General features: G+C 24.3%; 3 protein-coding genes across 3 annotated transcripts; 2 read left to right on the plus strand and 1 right to left on the minus strand.

Annotated features, from left to right (window-relative positions):
- Positions 1–701: 701 nt before the first annotated feature.
- Positions 702–2,251, plus strand: LOC129613952 (gustatory and pheromone receptor 32a). Its single transcript, XM_055528301.1, has 6 exons — positions 702–759; positions 817–1,097; positions 1,317–1,706; positions 1,789–1,851; positions 1,920–2,009; positions 2,153–2,251. Exons 1-6 carry the CDS (start codon positions 702–704, stop codon positions 2,249–2,251), a joined length of 981 nt encoding a protein of 326 aa, XP_055384276.1.
- A 477-nt stretch (positions 2,252–2,728) lies between these two features.
- LOC129614013 (B9 domain-containing protein 2) lies at positions 2,729–3,516 on the plus strand. The gene is made up of 4 exons (XM_055528381.1): positions 2,729–2,816; positions 2,894–3,083; positions 3,153–3,314; positions 3,385–3,516. The coding sequence occupies exons 1-4, from the start codon at positions 2,729–2,731 to the stop codon at positions 3,473–3,475; spliced, it is 531 nt and encodes a 176-aa protein (XP_055384356.1). The 3' UTR covers positions 3,476–3,516.
- Positions 3,517–3,782: 266 nt separating this feature from the next.
- Positions 3,783–10,528, minus strand: LOC129613917 (alsin homolog). The gene is made up of 10 exons (XM_055528252.1): positions 10,304–10,528; positions 8,304–9,210; positions 6,776–8,239; positions 6,275–6,726; positions 6,087–6,217; positions 5,409–6,033; positions 5,136–5,344; positions 4,876–5,061; positions 4,655–4,803; positions 3,783–4,571 (listed from the first exon to the last, which is right to left on the minus strand). Exons 2-10 carry the CDS (start codon positions 9,202–9,204, stop codon positions 4,309–4,311), a joined length of 4,380 nt encoding a protein of 1,459 aa, XP_055384227.1. The 5' UTR covers positions 9,205–9,210; positions 10,304–10,528; the 3' UTR covers positions 3,783–4,308.
- Positions 10,529–19,270: the final 8,742 nt, after the last annotated feature.

The raw sequence follows: 19,270 nt of genomic DNA on the forward strand, positions 1-19,270 counted from the left end.
AATTAGTATGCTCTTTCTATAAAATGAAAATTCCTTATAATGTTTACCATAATAGGTTCTCTCTTATATTTTATATAACGCTCAGTATACAACATAGAAGATTTTGGATTCATAGATTATAAATGTGAAATGAAGTCTGTATGGTCTAATAAATAAGGTCTGATATTCTTAAGAAGAAAGAGTGTGGTATGATAATTTTTGAACAAAATTGAGAGAATATGATGACGTCATCATTTTCTAAATGCTTAACTAGGCAGACCTGTAGATTCACAGTATACTGCAATATGTAGTATTGCTACTAGAAACTAAATATTCTTTACTATTCTATTTATGAAATTTTTAGCAAATTAAATTTTAATTATAGATGCTATAATTCAATAGTTACCATGTTTCTTTTTGGGGCTATTGAATTTTTCATTTATTTTATTTGTTTATTTTTTTTTCTGCACTAATAATTTATTGAAAAGGACCTTTTTTTCATAGACATTAACTTAATTAAATTGTGTTTTTTTTTCTCTTTTAGACATTTTTATATTCAGCTTATTATATACCGTTATGAAAGTGTATGGAACATTTTAAGCAGCTCATTATTTCCATTTCATAAACTTTTAATTTTGAATTGAAATTTCTAAAAAATTTGAATTTCTTCATAGCTACTATAAAAAATTTGAAAAAATAAATTTTTAATATTAATTAACAAAATGCATCATAAAATGTCAGCGAATTCAGATCAAAATTTAATGAACGATAATGATGAACGTAAAGATTTTGTAAATGAATTTGAACCAATAACATCATTTTTAAAAATTACCGGAGTTTTACCATTTTATACAAGAATCTCAGAATTTAAAGTAAAAATAAATGATACTTCATTATCTGTATATACATTTTGTATACGAATGTTTTTATTAATTAGTACTGGAGCTATTATTTATGGTATGACTGAATCAGGTATGGCAAATTTATTACCAAGAAAAGCCGGTGAAACAGATAATATTAATCAATGGATTGAAATATTTTTATGTATAACAACTTATGTAACAACAATAATAATATCATGGTATTATTCAAGAAAACATATTGAAAATATTAATGAAATTTTGGGTACAGATAAAGAAATTTTAGATTATTTTGGTTTAAGAATAACAGATAAATGTAAATATTTTAAATATTTTATATTAATAATAATTGGAATACATGCATATATTATTGGTATATTTGTAAAAGCTATGCTTGAACAAATGGAAGCTAATAAATCAGATAATTGGTTTGAATATGCTAGATTTTTTTATAGTATTATAATATATACATATGAGAATTTTACATGTGCAATATTTATGATATATTTAACTGGAATATTAAATGTTATAACAAAACGATTTGATTTCATTAATAATATATTAAAGAATTGCGTTTCAGATGATAATTATGGTAAAAATCGTATTAATGATATTTTATTTGGTTTTAAAATTCATACAAAATTATGTAATATAATGCGTGATACAAATGAATTAAGTGGTGTTATACTATTAGCATTCATGGGTTATTCATTTTATAAAATAACAACAGATTCATATAATAGTTTTGTACAAGTAACACAACAGACACCATCATTATTGGTTTTACAAAATTGTGCTGTTTGGTTAGTTTTAAATATATTTTTATTAATTATAATTACGGAATGCTGTGGTAATGTTACATCTGAGGTGAGAAAATTAAATTTTTTTATTAAATAATTAAATATGTACATATATTAATTATGAATTATTTTTATTCTAATTATTGAAGGCAAATGTTACTTCACAAATTTTATCACGATCATATGGAAAAGATAAAAATTATAAAAATATTGTAAGTACAATTAAAAATAATTAAATTCTTAAAATGTATTTTAAGAAATTAAAGAATTTATTTTTAAGATCGATAAATTTTTAACAAAAAGTATTAATCAAGAATTGGAGTTTACGGCATATGGATTTTTTGCTATTGATAGTTCAACATTATTCACGGTAAGTATAAAATTATGTTGTATATACTATATAATAATCATGACCTATGTTATGTACATACAAAATTACATACATACATACATATGTATATTATATTTAAGTTCAATTCGCTTTGTTATATATGTATGTAATTTTATTTGTAGATATTATCAGCTGTAACAACCTATTTAGTAATATTAATTCAATTCAAACAATTAGAAAATACCGGTGACACAACAGAGGCACCAACAACGAAACCATAATTTCGATTAATATTATTTTTAACGAAGATAAATACATTAAAACCCTTTTTGAATTTATTTAGATGTATTTTAGTATGTAAGATTTATTTTGTAAGATATACTATATGTATATAAACTTATGTATGCAATAAATTGAAATTGTGTTAAAAAATTAATTAGAACTTACTTTAGTAATGAAAAGTTTAAAAAAAAATTGAAAATTTTAACGAAATATTAGAATTAAATTTTCTGTGTCCTAATACACAACACAAACACTTGTTTTGTTATTATCTTGAACCTGTAATTTCAAAACATAACCTATATGTTATTATTATTCTACTACTCGTACACCGTTTCTATGGTGATAAAAAAGTTTATAAACAAAACGTCCATATAAAAAATTACATGTTTCCTTATAAAGTGAACACTTTTCTTCTTTTTTACAATAAAACGTAAATACAATTTAAAATAAAATAATCTAGCACTGTAACTAGTGTGATGGCTGAATTACATATTTTTGGGCAAATACTAAAGGCTGTTAATTTTGAAGAACCAAAATTATTCTGCAAATGGAGTATACAAGCTGGTAAAATCTTTTTAATTATTACATACATATGTATGTAAAAAAAACCAATTCCATATTATATGAAATTCAAATGCTAGGTTCATCTTGGAGTTTCATTGAAGGGGAAAATGAAGGCCAAACTGTAACAGCAATAGATCGCTTAGAAGAATCTACAACTTTTTGTCAACCATTAGATTTACATTTAGCATGTCGAGCAATACAAGGATGGCCAAAAATTTATGTTGAAGTTTATGCAGTTAATTGTATGGATTATTGTTGGCCAGTTGGGTAAGATATTATTCATATTTTTCGCTAAAATAATATTATCATAATAATAAGAGATTTTTGGTATATAAGATTTGGTTTTGTACATATACCTTCAAGTCCGGGTACCCATACAGTGGAAATTAATACTTGGAGAATATCACCAAATAATTTTTGGGATAAAATCAAAGATAAATTTTATTCTGGAGGATTTGCTTTAAGTAAAAGTGATTTAATACATTCTGGTATTGAAAGGTATATATAAAAACATATATCCAAATTCTTGATTCATAAAATATTTAAAAATATTTTTAAAAAATTTTAGATACAAATTGCAAACAAGAAGTTCCGGGAAAGTTATTATTGATTTATCTCTTATTTTTCGTAATTTTGCTAAATACGGAATTGAATTTTGAATAAATTAGTAATTCTAATTAACTCGCATAAAATAATTTTAAGATAAATTAACACATTTTATATTATTTGAAATTTAAGAATTTAATCTGTAATTACCCATTATTAAAGTAATTATTAAAAAGTAATTGACTAAAATAATTTGAATTCATAGCTGATTTGGAATATAGTTTTCTCTTTTCGTTGCAAATTAAAGAAAAATTTAGTTAAAATATTTATATTAAACTTTTATATTATGTACATTACATTTCTTTAGTATTTAAAAATTATATAACATTTCATTATATTTAATATGCAATTCGAGTTTGCTTTATTATGAATGAAAACTTTTAAGAGACTTGTATTATGTCAAATCTATTTAACAAAAGAATAATAATAATAAAATAATATTAAATGAATACTTTTTAATTATAATAATAAAACAATAATATAATATTTTTAACATTATCCGTTTGCATACTTTTTAAGTGGAAATGCTTATTAACAAAATATACTTACATATTATGTACATGATATTGAAATTTTAAAACAAAATAATAATATTTTTTGAGTATATTTTTCTAAGTGTGTATAATATTTTTAACAATGTCTCTCAAACATATTCTTGAATGTAATAATTTAAATAATAATTTTTGTTACAAATGGCAAATTAAATGCATAAATATATATACAAATATAAGATTCAAAAAAAAAAAAGTACAAATATTAGAATCCTTGCATTTAATATATAAAATTTTAGTTTTTTACTTGTTTCAGATTTTTAAAATTAAAATTATATGTTTAACAATTATATTACTCAATATCTTTTTTTTCTTACAAATCTAAGGTTTTTCTTTTAAAACTTTCTATGGCTGAGGAAATAATTTTGTTCTAATACATCGAATAAATTTCCTTTAACAATATGCTCATATGCTGCTTTAATTGTTGTGAAACAATAACCAGCTAGTCCTGACAAATTCATTTCATGGTTTGCTTCTCCAGTTAAATCGTCTAATAAAGCTAATTCGGCGCCAAGATGTGGAACATTTGCTCTTAATACTAAATATAATGTTAATGGTACAATATTATCAGCTCCACCATCTGGTATCACAGCGCATTCTAAATATAGAACGGTTTAAAAATATTTTCCAAAAAAATTATTTTAATTGTTATAAATCAATTATTTTTACAAGTTTTCCTACCTGAGGCTTGCTTAAGGGCATCATTTATAAGTTCAATTGACTTTTCTAAAATATCCAACATTCCCTTGGGAGAGCATTCCTCAGTAATTTGTTTTAATGTTACGATAGCCTGATTAAATTTACCGTTTCTAATTATATTTATTAGTGTTCTAAAATAAAATGTGATCATAGAGAAAATATAAATAGAATTAGGCAATATATAAAAGTTTTATAAGTTATACTTTTCAAAACATAAAAAATCAAGTAATTCCTCATCGCCGGTTTTTTCAATCAGCATGATCCTTTGCCTGTAAATTTCATCTTGTTCACGGTATTTATTAGCGTAAAGAACACATAAAGTTGAATATATTCCTTCAGATAATAAAATTGGATATAATAAGCTGAAATGTGATACCACCTCTCCACTCCTAAAATATTGTTTAAAAGTCAGAAAAAGAACTAGCATAAAAATAATTTAGTATTATAACAGTGTTGATCTTACTCTTCAATATCACACCTATCTGCAGGCAATGCGGGAAATAATTTCCTAATAATTTTATAAACACGAAGTGAAATAGATTCCCATTCTTTAATTGCTTGATATGCAAGAATAGGAGTTGGTTTCATTCTCCAGCAGCCGTAACTTGAATAAAATGAATTTGATATTCTATTGTTTAGCATATTTAAAGGATGATATTGATCCTTAAAAGCCTGGAAACCAATTAAAATTAAAATGTAACATATTTAAAAATAATTTTTAAATTTTTTTTATCACCTGCTCTAAATAATCTTTTATATTTTTAATATCCTCCTTGTTTAATGAGTTTATTCCAAAGTCTGGCACAATGTCCAACGCTATTATGTTACTATTAGGGTTTATTTTCCCTTCTAAAGAACTACGATTTGAACTGGAATTACTTTGGTTGCTAATACTATCAAATTGATGCATACTAAAGAAATTATTTAAATTAACATTTTCTTCATAGTAACGGTCGAATTCTTGATCAAATTTTTCAATTTTGTCAAAAAGGATTTCATTACTATATGATCGTTTATGTTGATAGTGTATAGATTTTTCTGCGGTGTTTCGTTTTGATAAAGTACTCATTGCTGAATTAACGCTAATTTTGTCTAAACTATTTGATAATTTGGATAAAAACATATCGCTTTTATTCAATTCGAGTGTAATATTTTTTGCAAAAAAACTGCTAAATGAGTCCAAAACATTTTGTTCCTTTACTTTTTCCCTTTCTTTTTGTGATGTTATATAAACTGCTACACGACTCCAAACTAGCTTAGGAAGTTCGCTTGAACTTGAATTACCAAGCACAACTTCTTCCCAATTATCGAAAAGTGACCTCCACTTCCGATTATTGTCAACAACTCTTTCCCCTATGCTTCTAATAATATAAAATCATTTATTTTTTTGAAAAACATAGTAAAACTTTTTTACTTTGGTGTTTTTGGGAACTTTTTATTTAGGTTCACATTTCCACTGATAACTCTTACGTCACTCCAGGTTCCTCCTAAATTTCCACTTATAATATTGCCTTCAACAAAAATTTCCTTTTCTGAAGTTGATGTCTAAAAATTTTTTAAATTTTTAATTATGATATATAAAAATGAATATTTTATACTTACTTCTTGAACTTCTTTTATTGGAATGTAGTAAATGCCCTTACCATCTGGACCTTTTAGAGTCATATGTCCTTCATAATAATTCCCGTTATTAAAAATAGATAGACCTTCACCAACTATGTCGTCATTTACGAAAAATCCTTCGAAGTAGTCTCCATTCAGCGTGACACAAACTCCTCCAGTTTTTCGATTTTCAGCAAACATTCCCATATACTTGTCACCAGTAATTAGATCATCTTGAATTCCATATCCATTTTTCATGTTGTTACAAAATTCGCCAATATACGTGTAATTACTCGCTTTTAGTGTACCATGGCCGTGAAATAAGCCGTCCTTAAAATTACCTTCATAGAAGGCGTTGTCCTTCATTTCGTAATTGCCAATCCCGTTAAATTTTCCAGCCTTGAAATTCCCCTCATAAATTCCAGAACTAGGTATGATCATTTTCCCGAAACCTAGAAAAAGTCTATTAAATTATGAAAAATTCAGCAATTTATTAGATACCATCAATTTCATTGTTTTTTATCTCTCCAAAATAAATTTTTCCGTCAGGATATTCTAGATAAAATAGTCCATGCATTACACCAAGAATCCATTTTCCATAAGCTTTTACTTTTGAATAGACAGGATGCTTATCGCTAAAAGTATACATTGTACTTCTTGTATTTGTTAACTGACTTCCTCCAGGTTTTCCCAAAGCTTTTAGTATTGCTTGCTTCATTTGGTCATGCCAAATCATTTTATCATCACGACTTCTTGCAATCAAAAGGAAGGACTTTTCAGGAGTATGAATTCTTAAATTAGTATCACCATCAACTTGTACCCAAAGAGCTATCAAAGGGAACATTTGTAATTGACTTCCATATTGACACAAGCAATCAGAAAAAAGAATAAATGAATTTGAAGAAAATGCGCTACTTGTAGATAGTTTTAGAGGTAAATTCATTGAGTCTAGTATTACTCTTCGATACCTCTTTTTGAATGGACGTATTTGTGAGATTTTAACGTTTTTCAGCCAAAATTGTTCTGTGTTTTCAGCAATTTCTACTTCGATTATTTGTTTTTTAGAAAACTCCTGCCACTCAGAATTTTTTTCATTAAAGAAGTTTGATATTTGTAAAGTAGATATATATTCATTTCTAGAAAGCAACTCACAAAATTGTAAAATATTAGAAATTTGCTCGAAAGGGGCTGCAAAAATTTTTTCATATTCTCGATTATCCTTTTGTTTAATGTATGGAAATTGTTTTGTAAAATCTGCAAAACCATTTATTGATTTAATATCACAGTAATGCCTTGTATAGTCATCAAAAATGTCAATCAATTCTTGAGAGTTACATAAAAATAATAAATCTTTATATTCTATATTCTTGCGATAAAAATCTTCAACTGTTTGAAGACATGCGGCGAACGCATATAGCATGCGGTTGTAAGCTCGAATTAATGGGAAAATTGATTTTATATTCAAATGAGTTGTAACCGCTTGCAATTTTTGAAAATTTTTAAGATAAATTTGGTTCCGTAACATAGCTCTCACAGTTGCTTGCATAGATGAAAAAAATGTTTGATATTCTACTTCTAAAGTTATACTATTTAATAACGTAAATTTATTACAAATTAGCATAATTGGAAATCGTTTTTCAGCAAAGGAATGCAAATTAAAAATTTTTTTTTCTAATGATTCGTTTTGTTCGTTATATGAGGGTTGTTGAAAAATTTTCACTTCATTATTGCATAAAATAGTTCGATAACCCTCACAGTAACCTTCTAAAACATTTGAAAAGCTTTCTAAATGCAGTTCTTTCGGTGCTGTAATATCTTTTTCTTCATTGTCGTTTGTTTGCTGTAAGTTTGTATTTAAACCCCAATGAAATATTCGACCGTCTAAAGTTCTACAAATAGAATGTTCTTTTCCACATGATATGTTATAACAACCAATAGAATTAAGATAAAGAACAGGATGAACACCTTAAAAGTAATAAAAAGTTTTAATTCATATGCAATTTAAAAATATTCTAAATTAAATGCTCACCCTGACGTTTGATATGATCTCCGGTTCCAAGTAGAGATTCATTTTTTGTACCAAAAGAACATACTGAAGTATTTATTAGAGAGTAACCATTTTTTAATATTTCTTGTATTTTAAAATAAATAGAATCCTCGAAATTTGTACTATCATTACTACTTGCTGAACTGTTTGCTTCACTTTCGTAACCATTATTTTTATTTGAAGAATTAATATTATTGCTAAACATTTCAACAACCGTATCCATTCTTCTAAGATAATTTTTCCTTTTGGTTTTATTAAAATTCTTTAATGTCACATACTTTTGGATTTTAAATTCTTCTAAATCATCAAAATCTGATAAATACTTTTGTGTCAATACAATGAAAAAATTATCTCCACAAGCTATATCAATAATTTTTTGATTTTCGAAAAACATTCCCAATTTCGTTGGGTTTTCTGTGGTCAAAACTTCTCCACATTGGCCTTGTCCATAAATTTCATTATCACTTGTCATGTACAAGGTTCCAATAGAATTAGATTTCACTTTAACAACTTTTATTACATTCTCTAAAGAATGGTTGTTGAAATTAGTTAGAAATTTAATTTCTTCCCAATTGTTTTCTGAAAGAAACGTCAAGTTATCTGGAAATATTTTCTTTTTATATACACATCCACTATTTAATACTAAATAAAATATGTTATTGTACAAATCAATATCTATAACTCCTTCTTTCCATAACTTTAGGGAAAGGTTTAATGTGTTGGGATTGTAAATTCCATGAAAGAGTTTATTATTATTTGATAGTAGAAATGCTAAATTTTCAGAAATGTAGAAACGAAGGATGGGACCAATTTCGAACAAATTTTCTATGTTGCAATTGATGGATTCTCCATTGTAAAATATTTGAAATTTTAAATGTGACATAATTTCCTAAAAATATACCATAAAGATAATTTAAAAAATTTTAAAATACTTTTTAAAGAAAATGTAAATTGGTATTCAATAATAATTTAAAATCGTCATTATAACGCATTTAATAAAATTTATTTAAGTTACCTATAGTTTTTTTTAAATAATTTCATACTTTATCCTATCCAATGACGCTAAATATTTAACACTAGTTCTTTAAAAAAAAAGGGTGATTCATTGAACAACATTGCTATATTTGGTAATGGTAAATATAGAAATTAAATATTATATTTCCGTATCAGAATAATAACCAAGCAATTTGTTCACTCAATGTTAAAAAGATAAGATTGTTTACACATCAATACTAGAATAACATTTGATCAATTTTTGTCTATATTTGTTTTTAATGAAAAAATTAAATCCATTAATGCTTGGCAAAAGTAAACATTAAAAATTTTTTGTTAATTTTTCTTATCGGAATGTTACGACATAACTTTTCACATATTATAACTAACTTTGCAATAATAATGCAGATAGTTAGGTAGGTTACCTACCCACCTAAATTGTAAAAAATATATGATCAACTGATATTTTTCTATTTGAATTTTACTTGATTAATTCTAATATTAACATCATTTGTTGCAAAATATTAATACAAAGAATTCTATTAGTTTCTACTGGGTAGGTAGCTACATGAGTGTGTATTTCATTTTCATTTTTGCTTTGTTATTGTCTAGCAATAATAACTGAAGATGGAACATATCTATATTTATATACTGTACATCTTTACCAACATGTTTATACAAAACAACTAATTTTTCATCAATTATCAATTTTTACATAATTATAACAAATATAATTTACTAAATAAGCACAGCTACATATATATTTTTCGTTTAATCAATTTTCTTATTTTTTCACACTTGACTTCGATATTGTTTACAAAGCATATCTTCATTTTTCTACGCAACTAAAAATTTTAATAAAAATTTTATTGAACAATCAATAAATTAACTATTTAAAAATTGAATATTAATACGAATGATGCGTTATTGAAAAATGTTACTAAAAATTTTATTTTCTTCCAGTGTCAACCAAATTGAATTTTAATTACCTTAATTAGTCGTAGTAGTTGTACAAACAAGAAAATTTTCGACTAAATCCTTTCATTATTCATCATAATACCATTTGTTTTAATATCTTTGGATTCCTTTCAAATTTTTATAAAAGTAATATACTTTAATTATTTATAAATTTATATTTTGTAAAAAAAAAAAATAATATAAATAAAATTTCTGTTTCTGTTTTCTCTTTAACAATGAAAAATTTTGTTTTGTTTGTTTTCGTCTTTTGATGTTTGATGAATCAGCTGTCACATGAATTTTTAGTAGGGTTGAAATTTTCTTATTGGGGAATGAAAATTTGGAGTGCTGCCATTGACGAATTTTAATAGTAAGTAAGTGACACCTGACGGTAGAAAATAATATCTAATTAGTAAGCCACTAAAAAACTCAAATCATTTCAAAATTTTAAAATTTAAATTAATTATGTTAGAAATATTGAATTATATTAACAGTTATAATATTATATAAATTAATAGATTGTTAATGAGATTCAAAGTAGATTCAAAGAGTATTGTTTAAAATTTAATGAGCCAATCATTTTTTTCTCTTCTTCCATGGTGATATAAATTCAACGCCCTAACTTCAAACAACGTAGAGGTATTGTTATCGGATTAAATTTCAGTAGTTTTCATGGCTTGTAATAGAAAAATATTTTTACATGATATTTTTGGGGAGATATCTTAAGCGGTCTGCTTGCTAGTCTATTCTTTTATGGATTATTTTAATTTGAGCTGAACTGATTTTTATGAAAATATGGTATACTGCAGATTATACATATACATGTATGTCTGTAAGTGCACTGTATTATATGTGTGAGCTCACTTTGAAGATGAAATAAATATTGATCAACTTTTCGTATACTTTAGACTCTTTATTACGAGTCGATTCTGTATTGTTGATTATTTTTAAGAAAATATTAAGCAAACAGTTTTAAAATTTTATATAATTGTTGCGTATAAGACAGTTTACATAATATATATATGTTACGGAATGCATGGGGTTTGCAAACCAATAAATGGCTTACTAATTTTTTGTTTCAAGCAATATCATATTTTAGTACCGACCGCCAAAGGGTTAACATTCAAAATTGGAATGACATTTTTAAAAAGTTTTACTTTCAAACAGAAGTAACAGCTAACTGCTTTTATATTAATTTTTTAATATGTTTGATTTGAATTTGAATAATATAAAAAAGGTTTCTGCTATCCTAAGATTTCTTGTGCGCTTTAAATTTGATCGAATCTATAATTTTAATTTTTGCAATTTTTATCAAAGTAAGAAACGCAAGCAAGAAGCTTTAAGGATTTTATCATCTTTTGGGATTGTGTAAGTAATAAAATAATTTTTTCAAGCTTAAAATATTGCTTTTTAATATTTTATGCTGTATTTGAATAAACATTTTATGAAAATTTTATTGTTATGTGGTTATGTGTTAAATGATTAAGAGGAAGTTCTGATCTAATATATTTCTTTTGATGAGGCGGAAAACAATGGCTTTTTCATTATTATAAAATATTACAAGAAATGTATACCTACATACATACATACATACATATATACATTATGTAGTTTTCATATGTTGCAGAAAGATTGCAAAAATTAAATAAAAAACCGTTTGCTATTTGTATTAAGGATTAGCATAAGTTTATATTATACTTAGTATGTATGTTTGAACAATTTTCATTCTTTTAGATGTAAACGAAGATTGTATACAAATTATACTTTTTGTTATATAACGAAGTAAACACCGAAGCATGAATCACCAAGAATCTAAATAACTCAACCTACTATAAAATAAGAACTATAGTAACTCAATATATTGAGGTTCAGCGTTGGAATTTTGAGGACCACTTTAGCGTTTGACTAATTTGATGATTGAAATTTCCATATCTTGAATGTACCTATTGTAATGAAATAATTTTAGATGTAATCGTAACTAGTATTGCTATATTTTATTATATTATGCCTTAAAGGTTACTTGAAATTTATATTTGAACAAATCTCAGGTAAGTGATAACAAGATCATGTATTTAAAATATTAATATAATTAAGACAAACAACTCTTTACAATATATTTTAATTATTTCATTACATAAATACTAAAAAAAATTGTTCGGAAATTATAACTTCCGACTATGTATAGATCAGGTATCTACTAACCCGAAACGAAGAGACAACTTAAATTTAACAGAATATGGTACACTATGAAAACGATGCAATTATATGTTAACAATTAACCCAAATATGTAATATATGTTTATCTGGACTATGAGTACCTAAATTGTATGTACGCATTTTGCGTTGTAAGTATTTTGCATTGTAATGCTTTGCACAAAAAAGAAATAGAGTACAAAATTAAAATGTTACCATGTTAATAATTTTGATGGATGACATTGCATAATAATATTTTGTGAATATCTTGCATAAAATTTTAGTTATAAAGTTTTTCTCTTTTTTTATTCTTTATTTTATTTTTAAGAAAATAATTGGGTACTACCTACACATATAATATTAGGTTGGTATTATTATATGTTTTTATTGAAACAGTCTTCAATAGTGATCGCAATTCCGATGTTTTAGTTTTTAATAAAAAATTTGTTCTTAACCAAATATAAGTAGGTATCTATAGCTAAGTATTTTATTTGTTGAATGATTTCGAATTGAGTGTAGAAATTTTTTGTTTCTCCAAAGTTTTTCAAACTTAGGAATTCGAATGAAAATTCAATCTTTTGTTTCATAATAAGTTAATATCTTTGAGATAAAACATACAGATCTAAAAATGATGTTAAGAATATTAATTCACCTTAAAAATGGTCCTGACAATTAAATAACGAAGAAATCCTAATATTATATGAGCATTTTTCTTGATTAAAATTTTCTTTTTCATAAATTTAATATATTTCATATTAACATAGGAATATGTATTCAAAAAAAAAAAAACAGATGATTCATCATATAAGAAATTATTTAAATTAAAATATTACCTGCAGAAATTTTTTTTTTCTTTAAATGTTTCTTTTTCAAATCTGCAATTTGGATGTTAGAAGAGAAATAGGAAAGTTAATGTGAGTCCAAAAATAATTCATTATTTTTCCTATTAAAGCTTCGGTATCTGAAAGCAGTTTCAACATCGATAGCCCTTCAAGCTGTTTGAAGTTGCTATAATGGTTTTTTAAAATGTATTTTATCAGAAGAATATGCGTATTTAATTTTTAACTAGCTCTTTTTGTGAATTGATTACTTTACCATTAAACCATTTCTTTTTTGTTACCAATTAAAGATTTTTAAATATATTTTTTAATAGTAATTGTAAAAAATTACAAATTTTTTCGTTTGATCATAGTCCTTTTTTGAATTATGCTATATTTTGAAAATTGAAATATCCTCACAAAGGGCTCCACTATGCATGGAAATCAATCAGAATACCGATCTAATGATTTATTGTATAAGACACTTGTTAAAATTTTATTAGCTTTTCCAGTAATATTTAAGTTTTTTTTCTGCCTTTACGTTTGAATGATAAGTTAGAGTAGTGTTTGTTTTCTTTTTCCTATTTGTTTGATTCTGTGGCGCTCAATCAGCAAAAATAAAAAGGCAGTTATATCCAACATTTTGCTTTATTTTTTATAACGACAGAATAAATGAAAAAAAAAACTAACAGATTGCAACGGGTTTTCCACTGGTTTTATTTTAATTTCATGAAAAAAGCAACGTTGTCAGTAGTATCCAAGTAAATATTGAAGTTTGGTGAACAATTTGCTGTCCTGAAAAACAAAAGGAACTCATCAGTAACCATTGTTTTGACCAATTGAGTTTGTGTGACCAATCCTTTAATTTAATTTCATGTATCCTTGTTTTTACTCTCTCTTTTTCTTATTTTATTTATTTTATGCTGTGTTTTTTTTTCATTACAAATTTTTTTATTGAAGTTGTTCAACTATAATTGTAAGGTTTGTTCTTTTTTTGTTATTCGTAGGTCCCATTATCATTGTTATATTTTTAAAAATTCTCTTGTTTCGTAGTCTACTAAAAATATTTTAAAATTGGGGAAAAAATACTGTGAGAATAACAATTAAGAAAAGAAACAAAGAAAAATGAAAAACAAAAATTTAATAACCACCTGCTGTACTAAAATTTAGTGAATGGTAATTTTCAGTTAAAATTTATTTAAACAATTTGTTAGTGTTCTTTATACTGTTAGTGTTCTTATACATAATTAATCTATGTATATAATGTACATAGCGGGAAAATTGACATTGTAATTTGGGAAATAGGGAATGAAGTATGAATGTTATTGAAGTAATTTTGTAAAAATAAAATTTTCGTTCATATGATTCAGGAAATTTCTAAATTCTACCTTAAAATAATTAAAAGTATCTTGAATATTAAATGTAATTTTGTTAATATTTTTTATAACATGGATCTATAAGGATAATATGGGTATAAAATATAATTTTTAGGTGAGTGGAGTGTCTTGCTTATTCTTAATTTTTTGGTTATTATAAAATATATGCAAAACCTAAATATTTAATCAGTTTCTTTTAGAAACCGGGACATCCAATTGAAAAAGCGATGTAATTACTGGAAAAATTACAATTTGCCCAATCAAGAAATTGACAAATCTTACCTTTGAGCTTATTTGTCTTTTGTTTCCGTTCTGTTGATTTCTACAAATAAAATTTGAGAGTCCGGCTTACATCAATTATTTTTGAAGTTTGGTTTTCGTTATCCTATTGGTGATTGTATCAAATGTTTTGACAATTATTTTAAATAATAGTTTGCTTCAGTATATACATATATTAATTTTTTATTTTCGTATATTTAGTAAATCGAATCGAAAAGGACTCAACCAATATTCGATAAACCACTAAAAAATTGAAAAAAGAAAAATAGTTTTAAATTTTATTGTTTTAATTTTATGGATGAAATTTTTTTTTGTTTTTGAATAAATTTTTAATATGTGTTTTTCCTATTTTTTTGGTAGTTATTTTTTGTTTTTGGAAATTATTTTAAAAATATCCTTATTTTTACTTTAATCGTTGCACAGAGAATTATAAAATGTTATATATAAAACAATTGCAGTAAAAATAATAACAACTTGTACTTTTTATTTTAGAATAATTTTCTATATTATTGACATTTAAACGTACGTGGAATGGGAAGAAACTTTAAGGAGGAGGAATATAAAAGAGTTTTATTGTATATAAGATAATTGGATATTCTGGCTTTTTACATATATATATACAATATATATATTATACTTATATAGGATTTTTTTAATTCATACGGTATTACTTAAATGTTTTTGTTAAAATCAATTTAGGAATATAAATACAATCATATAATATATATTTTTTATTTTAATTGAATTCAGATTTTTTTTTTGTAATTTTTAATATTTAAAACTAAATGCATAAAAATTCATGTAGATGGTTTACATACATAATGTTATTACTATCAATACTAATTAATTATTTTATTGAATTATTTAAAATTTGTTTTGAAATCAAGTTAATTGCATTTAGTGATTTACATAAAATAATTAAATATGTTTTTTGATAATTAGTTATATTTAAAAATATGTTAAGTACTTATTTTTAATTATTTTATTTTTGAAATTCTAACAATTTATAGTGTTATGCTGGCTATGTTGCAACTATTTGAATTGAAATTAGATTTTCATGTTTCAAATTTTTCAAAATTAGGCTTTTATTACGTACAGTTGTTAAAATGTCACGGAAGATATTAAATTGCATGCAATTATATTATTTGCACAGTTTTAGGTCTGAATAATGAAAACGATCTGTTAAAATGATTCTATTATTACCATATAATTTTGTATGGTAACAAAATATCGATGAAAAACATTAATGCATATATTTATTAATTGTTAAAACTTTGGAATGCTAAAGAAAAATTACTCCGAAATTATAGGAAAATAGGTTTGAGATAACAGTTAATTGTTTAAATGTTAATATAGGATTTAAAAACAAAAATTTTAAACTTTTTCCATTTAAATTATAAAAGCCTATTTTTATTTTTCAGAACTGAATTTCTCATTAAAAAAAAAAAAACTTTACATTTTTAGAAATTTTACTTGCTTGATAATAAATTTAAAACTTGACCTTTAAAAAGGAATTTCTTTTAAATTTACATTTATGGTTTTTCTGTTATTTTTTTTATTATAAGAGAAAAAAAGCATTTTTTTTTACTTACTGTTCATTGCACGTACCCTTGTACCCGAACACATTGAATTTCGTTTTTTTTTTTAAACGACTTCTTCTAAATGTTTTACGTGTTTTGAATGATTATTTTCGCTAAAAGAAATTCTTTTTTCCATACTTTTATATCCTTTTTTTTTGTATAGAATCTCATTTTCATAAAATATGAAAATTGAAATAAATTTTAAAATCAATAAATTCTACAAATATAAAAAAAGAAAATAACATAAAAATATATATTGTATGCCATGTACGTATGCTTACGTACCTTAAATACACGTAACAAAACATTAAAGTAAAAATGGAAAATATTAAAAAAAAAGTAAGTCAATATCAAAAGGTTAAAATTACAAAGATATTGTTAATACGTTCATTGTGTGTATTGGTATGGTATAGATTGAAAAACCAAAAAAAAAAGAAGAAAACAAACACCACATAAATTTTCCACTTGTACATAATCTTACACCACAACGTCTGTGAATCCTTTTTTTTTATATATGTAAAGTACCGCATCGAATATCGGATTCCTTTATTATAAATAGAAGAACAAAATTAAAAAAAAAGAAGAAAAAAAGAAAAAATAAACATTAAAATAATATAAACTCACTTTTTATATATTTTTATAGGCTACTCTCTATAAAAAATTTTCCTTCTAAAAATATACAGGTGCCAAAATATGCTTTAAGGAAGATATAGGAAGAAGATTTAAAATGTTTTAAGCAGTTAACCGCAAAATACTCGTACATTGCATACGTTTACGCCCATATAAATAAAAAATGGCATTTCTTTTTCTTTATCATTTAGTTCTTTTATAGTCATTTATTTGAGTAATAAAAAAAAGAAGGAAAAACCAGAAAAGAGGTTACAAAAAAAAAAAATAAATGAACCTTTCCCTTTATAAAATACATATATGGAAACCCTTTAATTTAATTTTTTTTTGATCTCGATACCGATAGAGATTCTATTGTGTAGGAGGTAAAAGTTATATATATGTATATTGTGCATATATATAATAAGTTTCTAAAATTTTATAATATAAGTATGACTTTGTGATTCAGTTTAATTCGTATTTTTTAATTTGTAAAACATTTGATCTTTTGTTAGTCGAATTTTATATAAAATGCTTGAATATAACAAAAAATATATATATTTTGTTTATAATTGTAGGTGGAAACTGTAAAAAATCTGAAAGGCTACACTGAAGGTGAACCTGTTATATTATAACTGTTCCTGTATGACAAGATGCCCAATCTTCAATTATATTAGTGTCAACTTATTATTTTTATAAATGGAATGTAAATATATTGGAAAATTATTCATTAAGTCGGGATAATAATAACTTACTTGGAATATTTACTCTTTAAAGTATGTTTCTACAGAATAGCCATTTAAAGTATTGTGCATAATTTCGGATACTTAAATTTGTAAGTAAATGGATATAAATATTATATTTTCCGGTTGAAACAGAAAACGTATTTTGTAAATTGAATAGCTATGACAATTCCAAAATAAAATTCAATGATTAACTTGCAATATTTTGATTGTTACACAATATATTTATCTCAAATTAGTATAACTATAAGTTAAATTGAAAAACTAAGGAGCAATTTTATACCATTAGTACTTTCTAAAATCGATCATATTCCTGAATCAAGACAGATTTCAATTATAAATATCGCAAAACTAATAAACCATTTCAATTTTGTTTAAGAATGAAAATGTATATAGAATAGATTATTTTGTACCAAAGATTTGCAAACATTTTATTTATTTAAATGATATAGAATTTAGAAACATTTTATTTTCTTAATTTATTAACCACAACAGCTTTAATTGTTTAACAAATCAATTTTATAAGCATATACAAAACAAATTTGCTCCTTTTATAAATTGTATGTAGAATGGTGTATTCAAAATATTTTAAATCAATGAAATTAATTTATTTATTATACATAACCTGGGTAAAGCATATCATTTTATAGTTAAATTCACCATTAAACCAGTTCAAATTATTTCATCCTTTTAAATTTTTCACTTTAAACTTTTAATTGTTGTTAGTATAATGTTAAATGAATTACAATCTTTTTTTGATATTGTGGCAAGAGGAGAGAGAATACCATTTTAGAAAATTTATATATTTATAGGGTAACCGTAAAACAATGTTTTCTATCTATTTATTTCATCGCATCGTTATCACATTTGTCGCTCTGAAAATCTTTTAGTATTAAATTTTTTTCCCGAAAAGAAATTTCATTTTCAAATTCATTTAATTTTATCCTTTTAACATTATAAGGGATTCGTTAATAGAAAAAGAAAATAAAATAAATAATCAAATGATTTTGCATATATGTATGTATGCAGTTGTCAATATGTGCATAGTGTAATTTGCAATGTTATAAATTTTATTAAAATAGAAATTAAGAAATAAGTCAATTGGGTAAAAAATAGAAGATTTATCTTGTTTATTTTTTGTTTATTCATGTAAATATTATTCGTTTTCGGAAAAAAAACATAAGTAATTGTTATATTAAGCAATTTTAACCACTTATTACTTTAATGAAACAATATGCTTTTGCTTTTTATAGCGTATGAATTTATACTAACACTAGAATTACTTACTTTACAAAAATACTAAAATTACATGAGGGGATCAAGTTAACAAGTTGGGGTTAAGCTGTTATTTTTGATTTTCAAGCAGAGAAAGGCAAAGAGGACAGAGCGATCTTGTAATTGAAT

The sequence above is a fragment of the Condylostylus longicornis genome, unplaced genomic scaffold (assembly GCF_029603195.1).
Source record: "Condylostylus longicornis isolate FDR11 unplaced genomic scaffold, ASM2960319v2 ptg000098l, whole genome shotgun sequence".
NCBI classification, from domain to species: Eukaryota; Metazoa; Arthropoda; class Insecta; order Diptera; family Dolichopodidae; genus Condylostylus; species Condylostylus longicornis.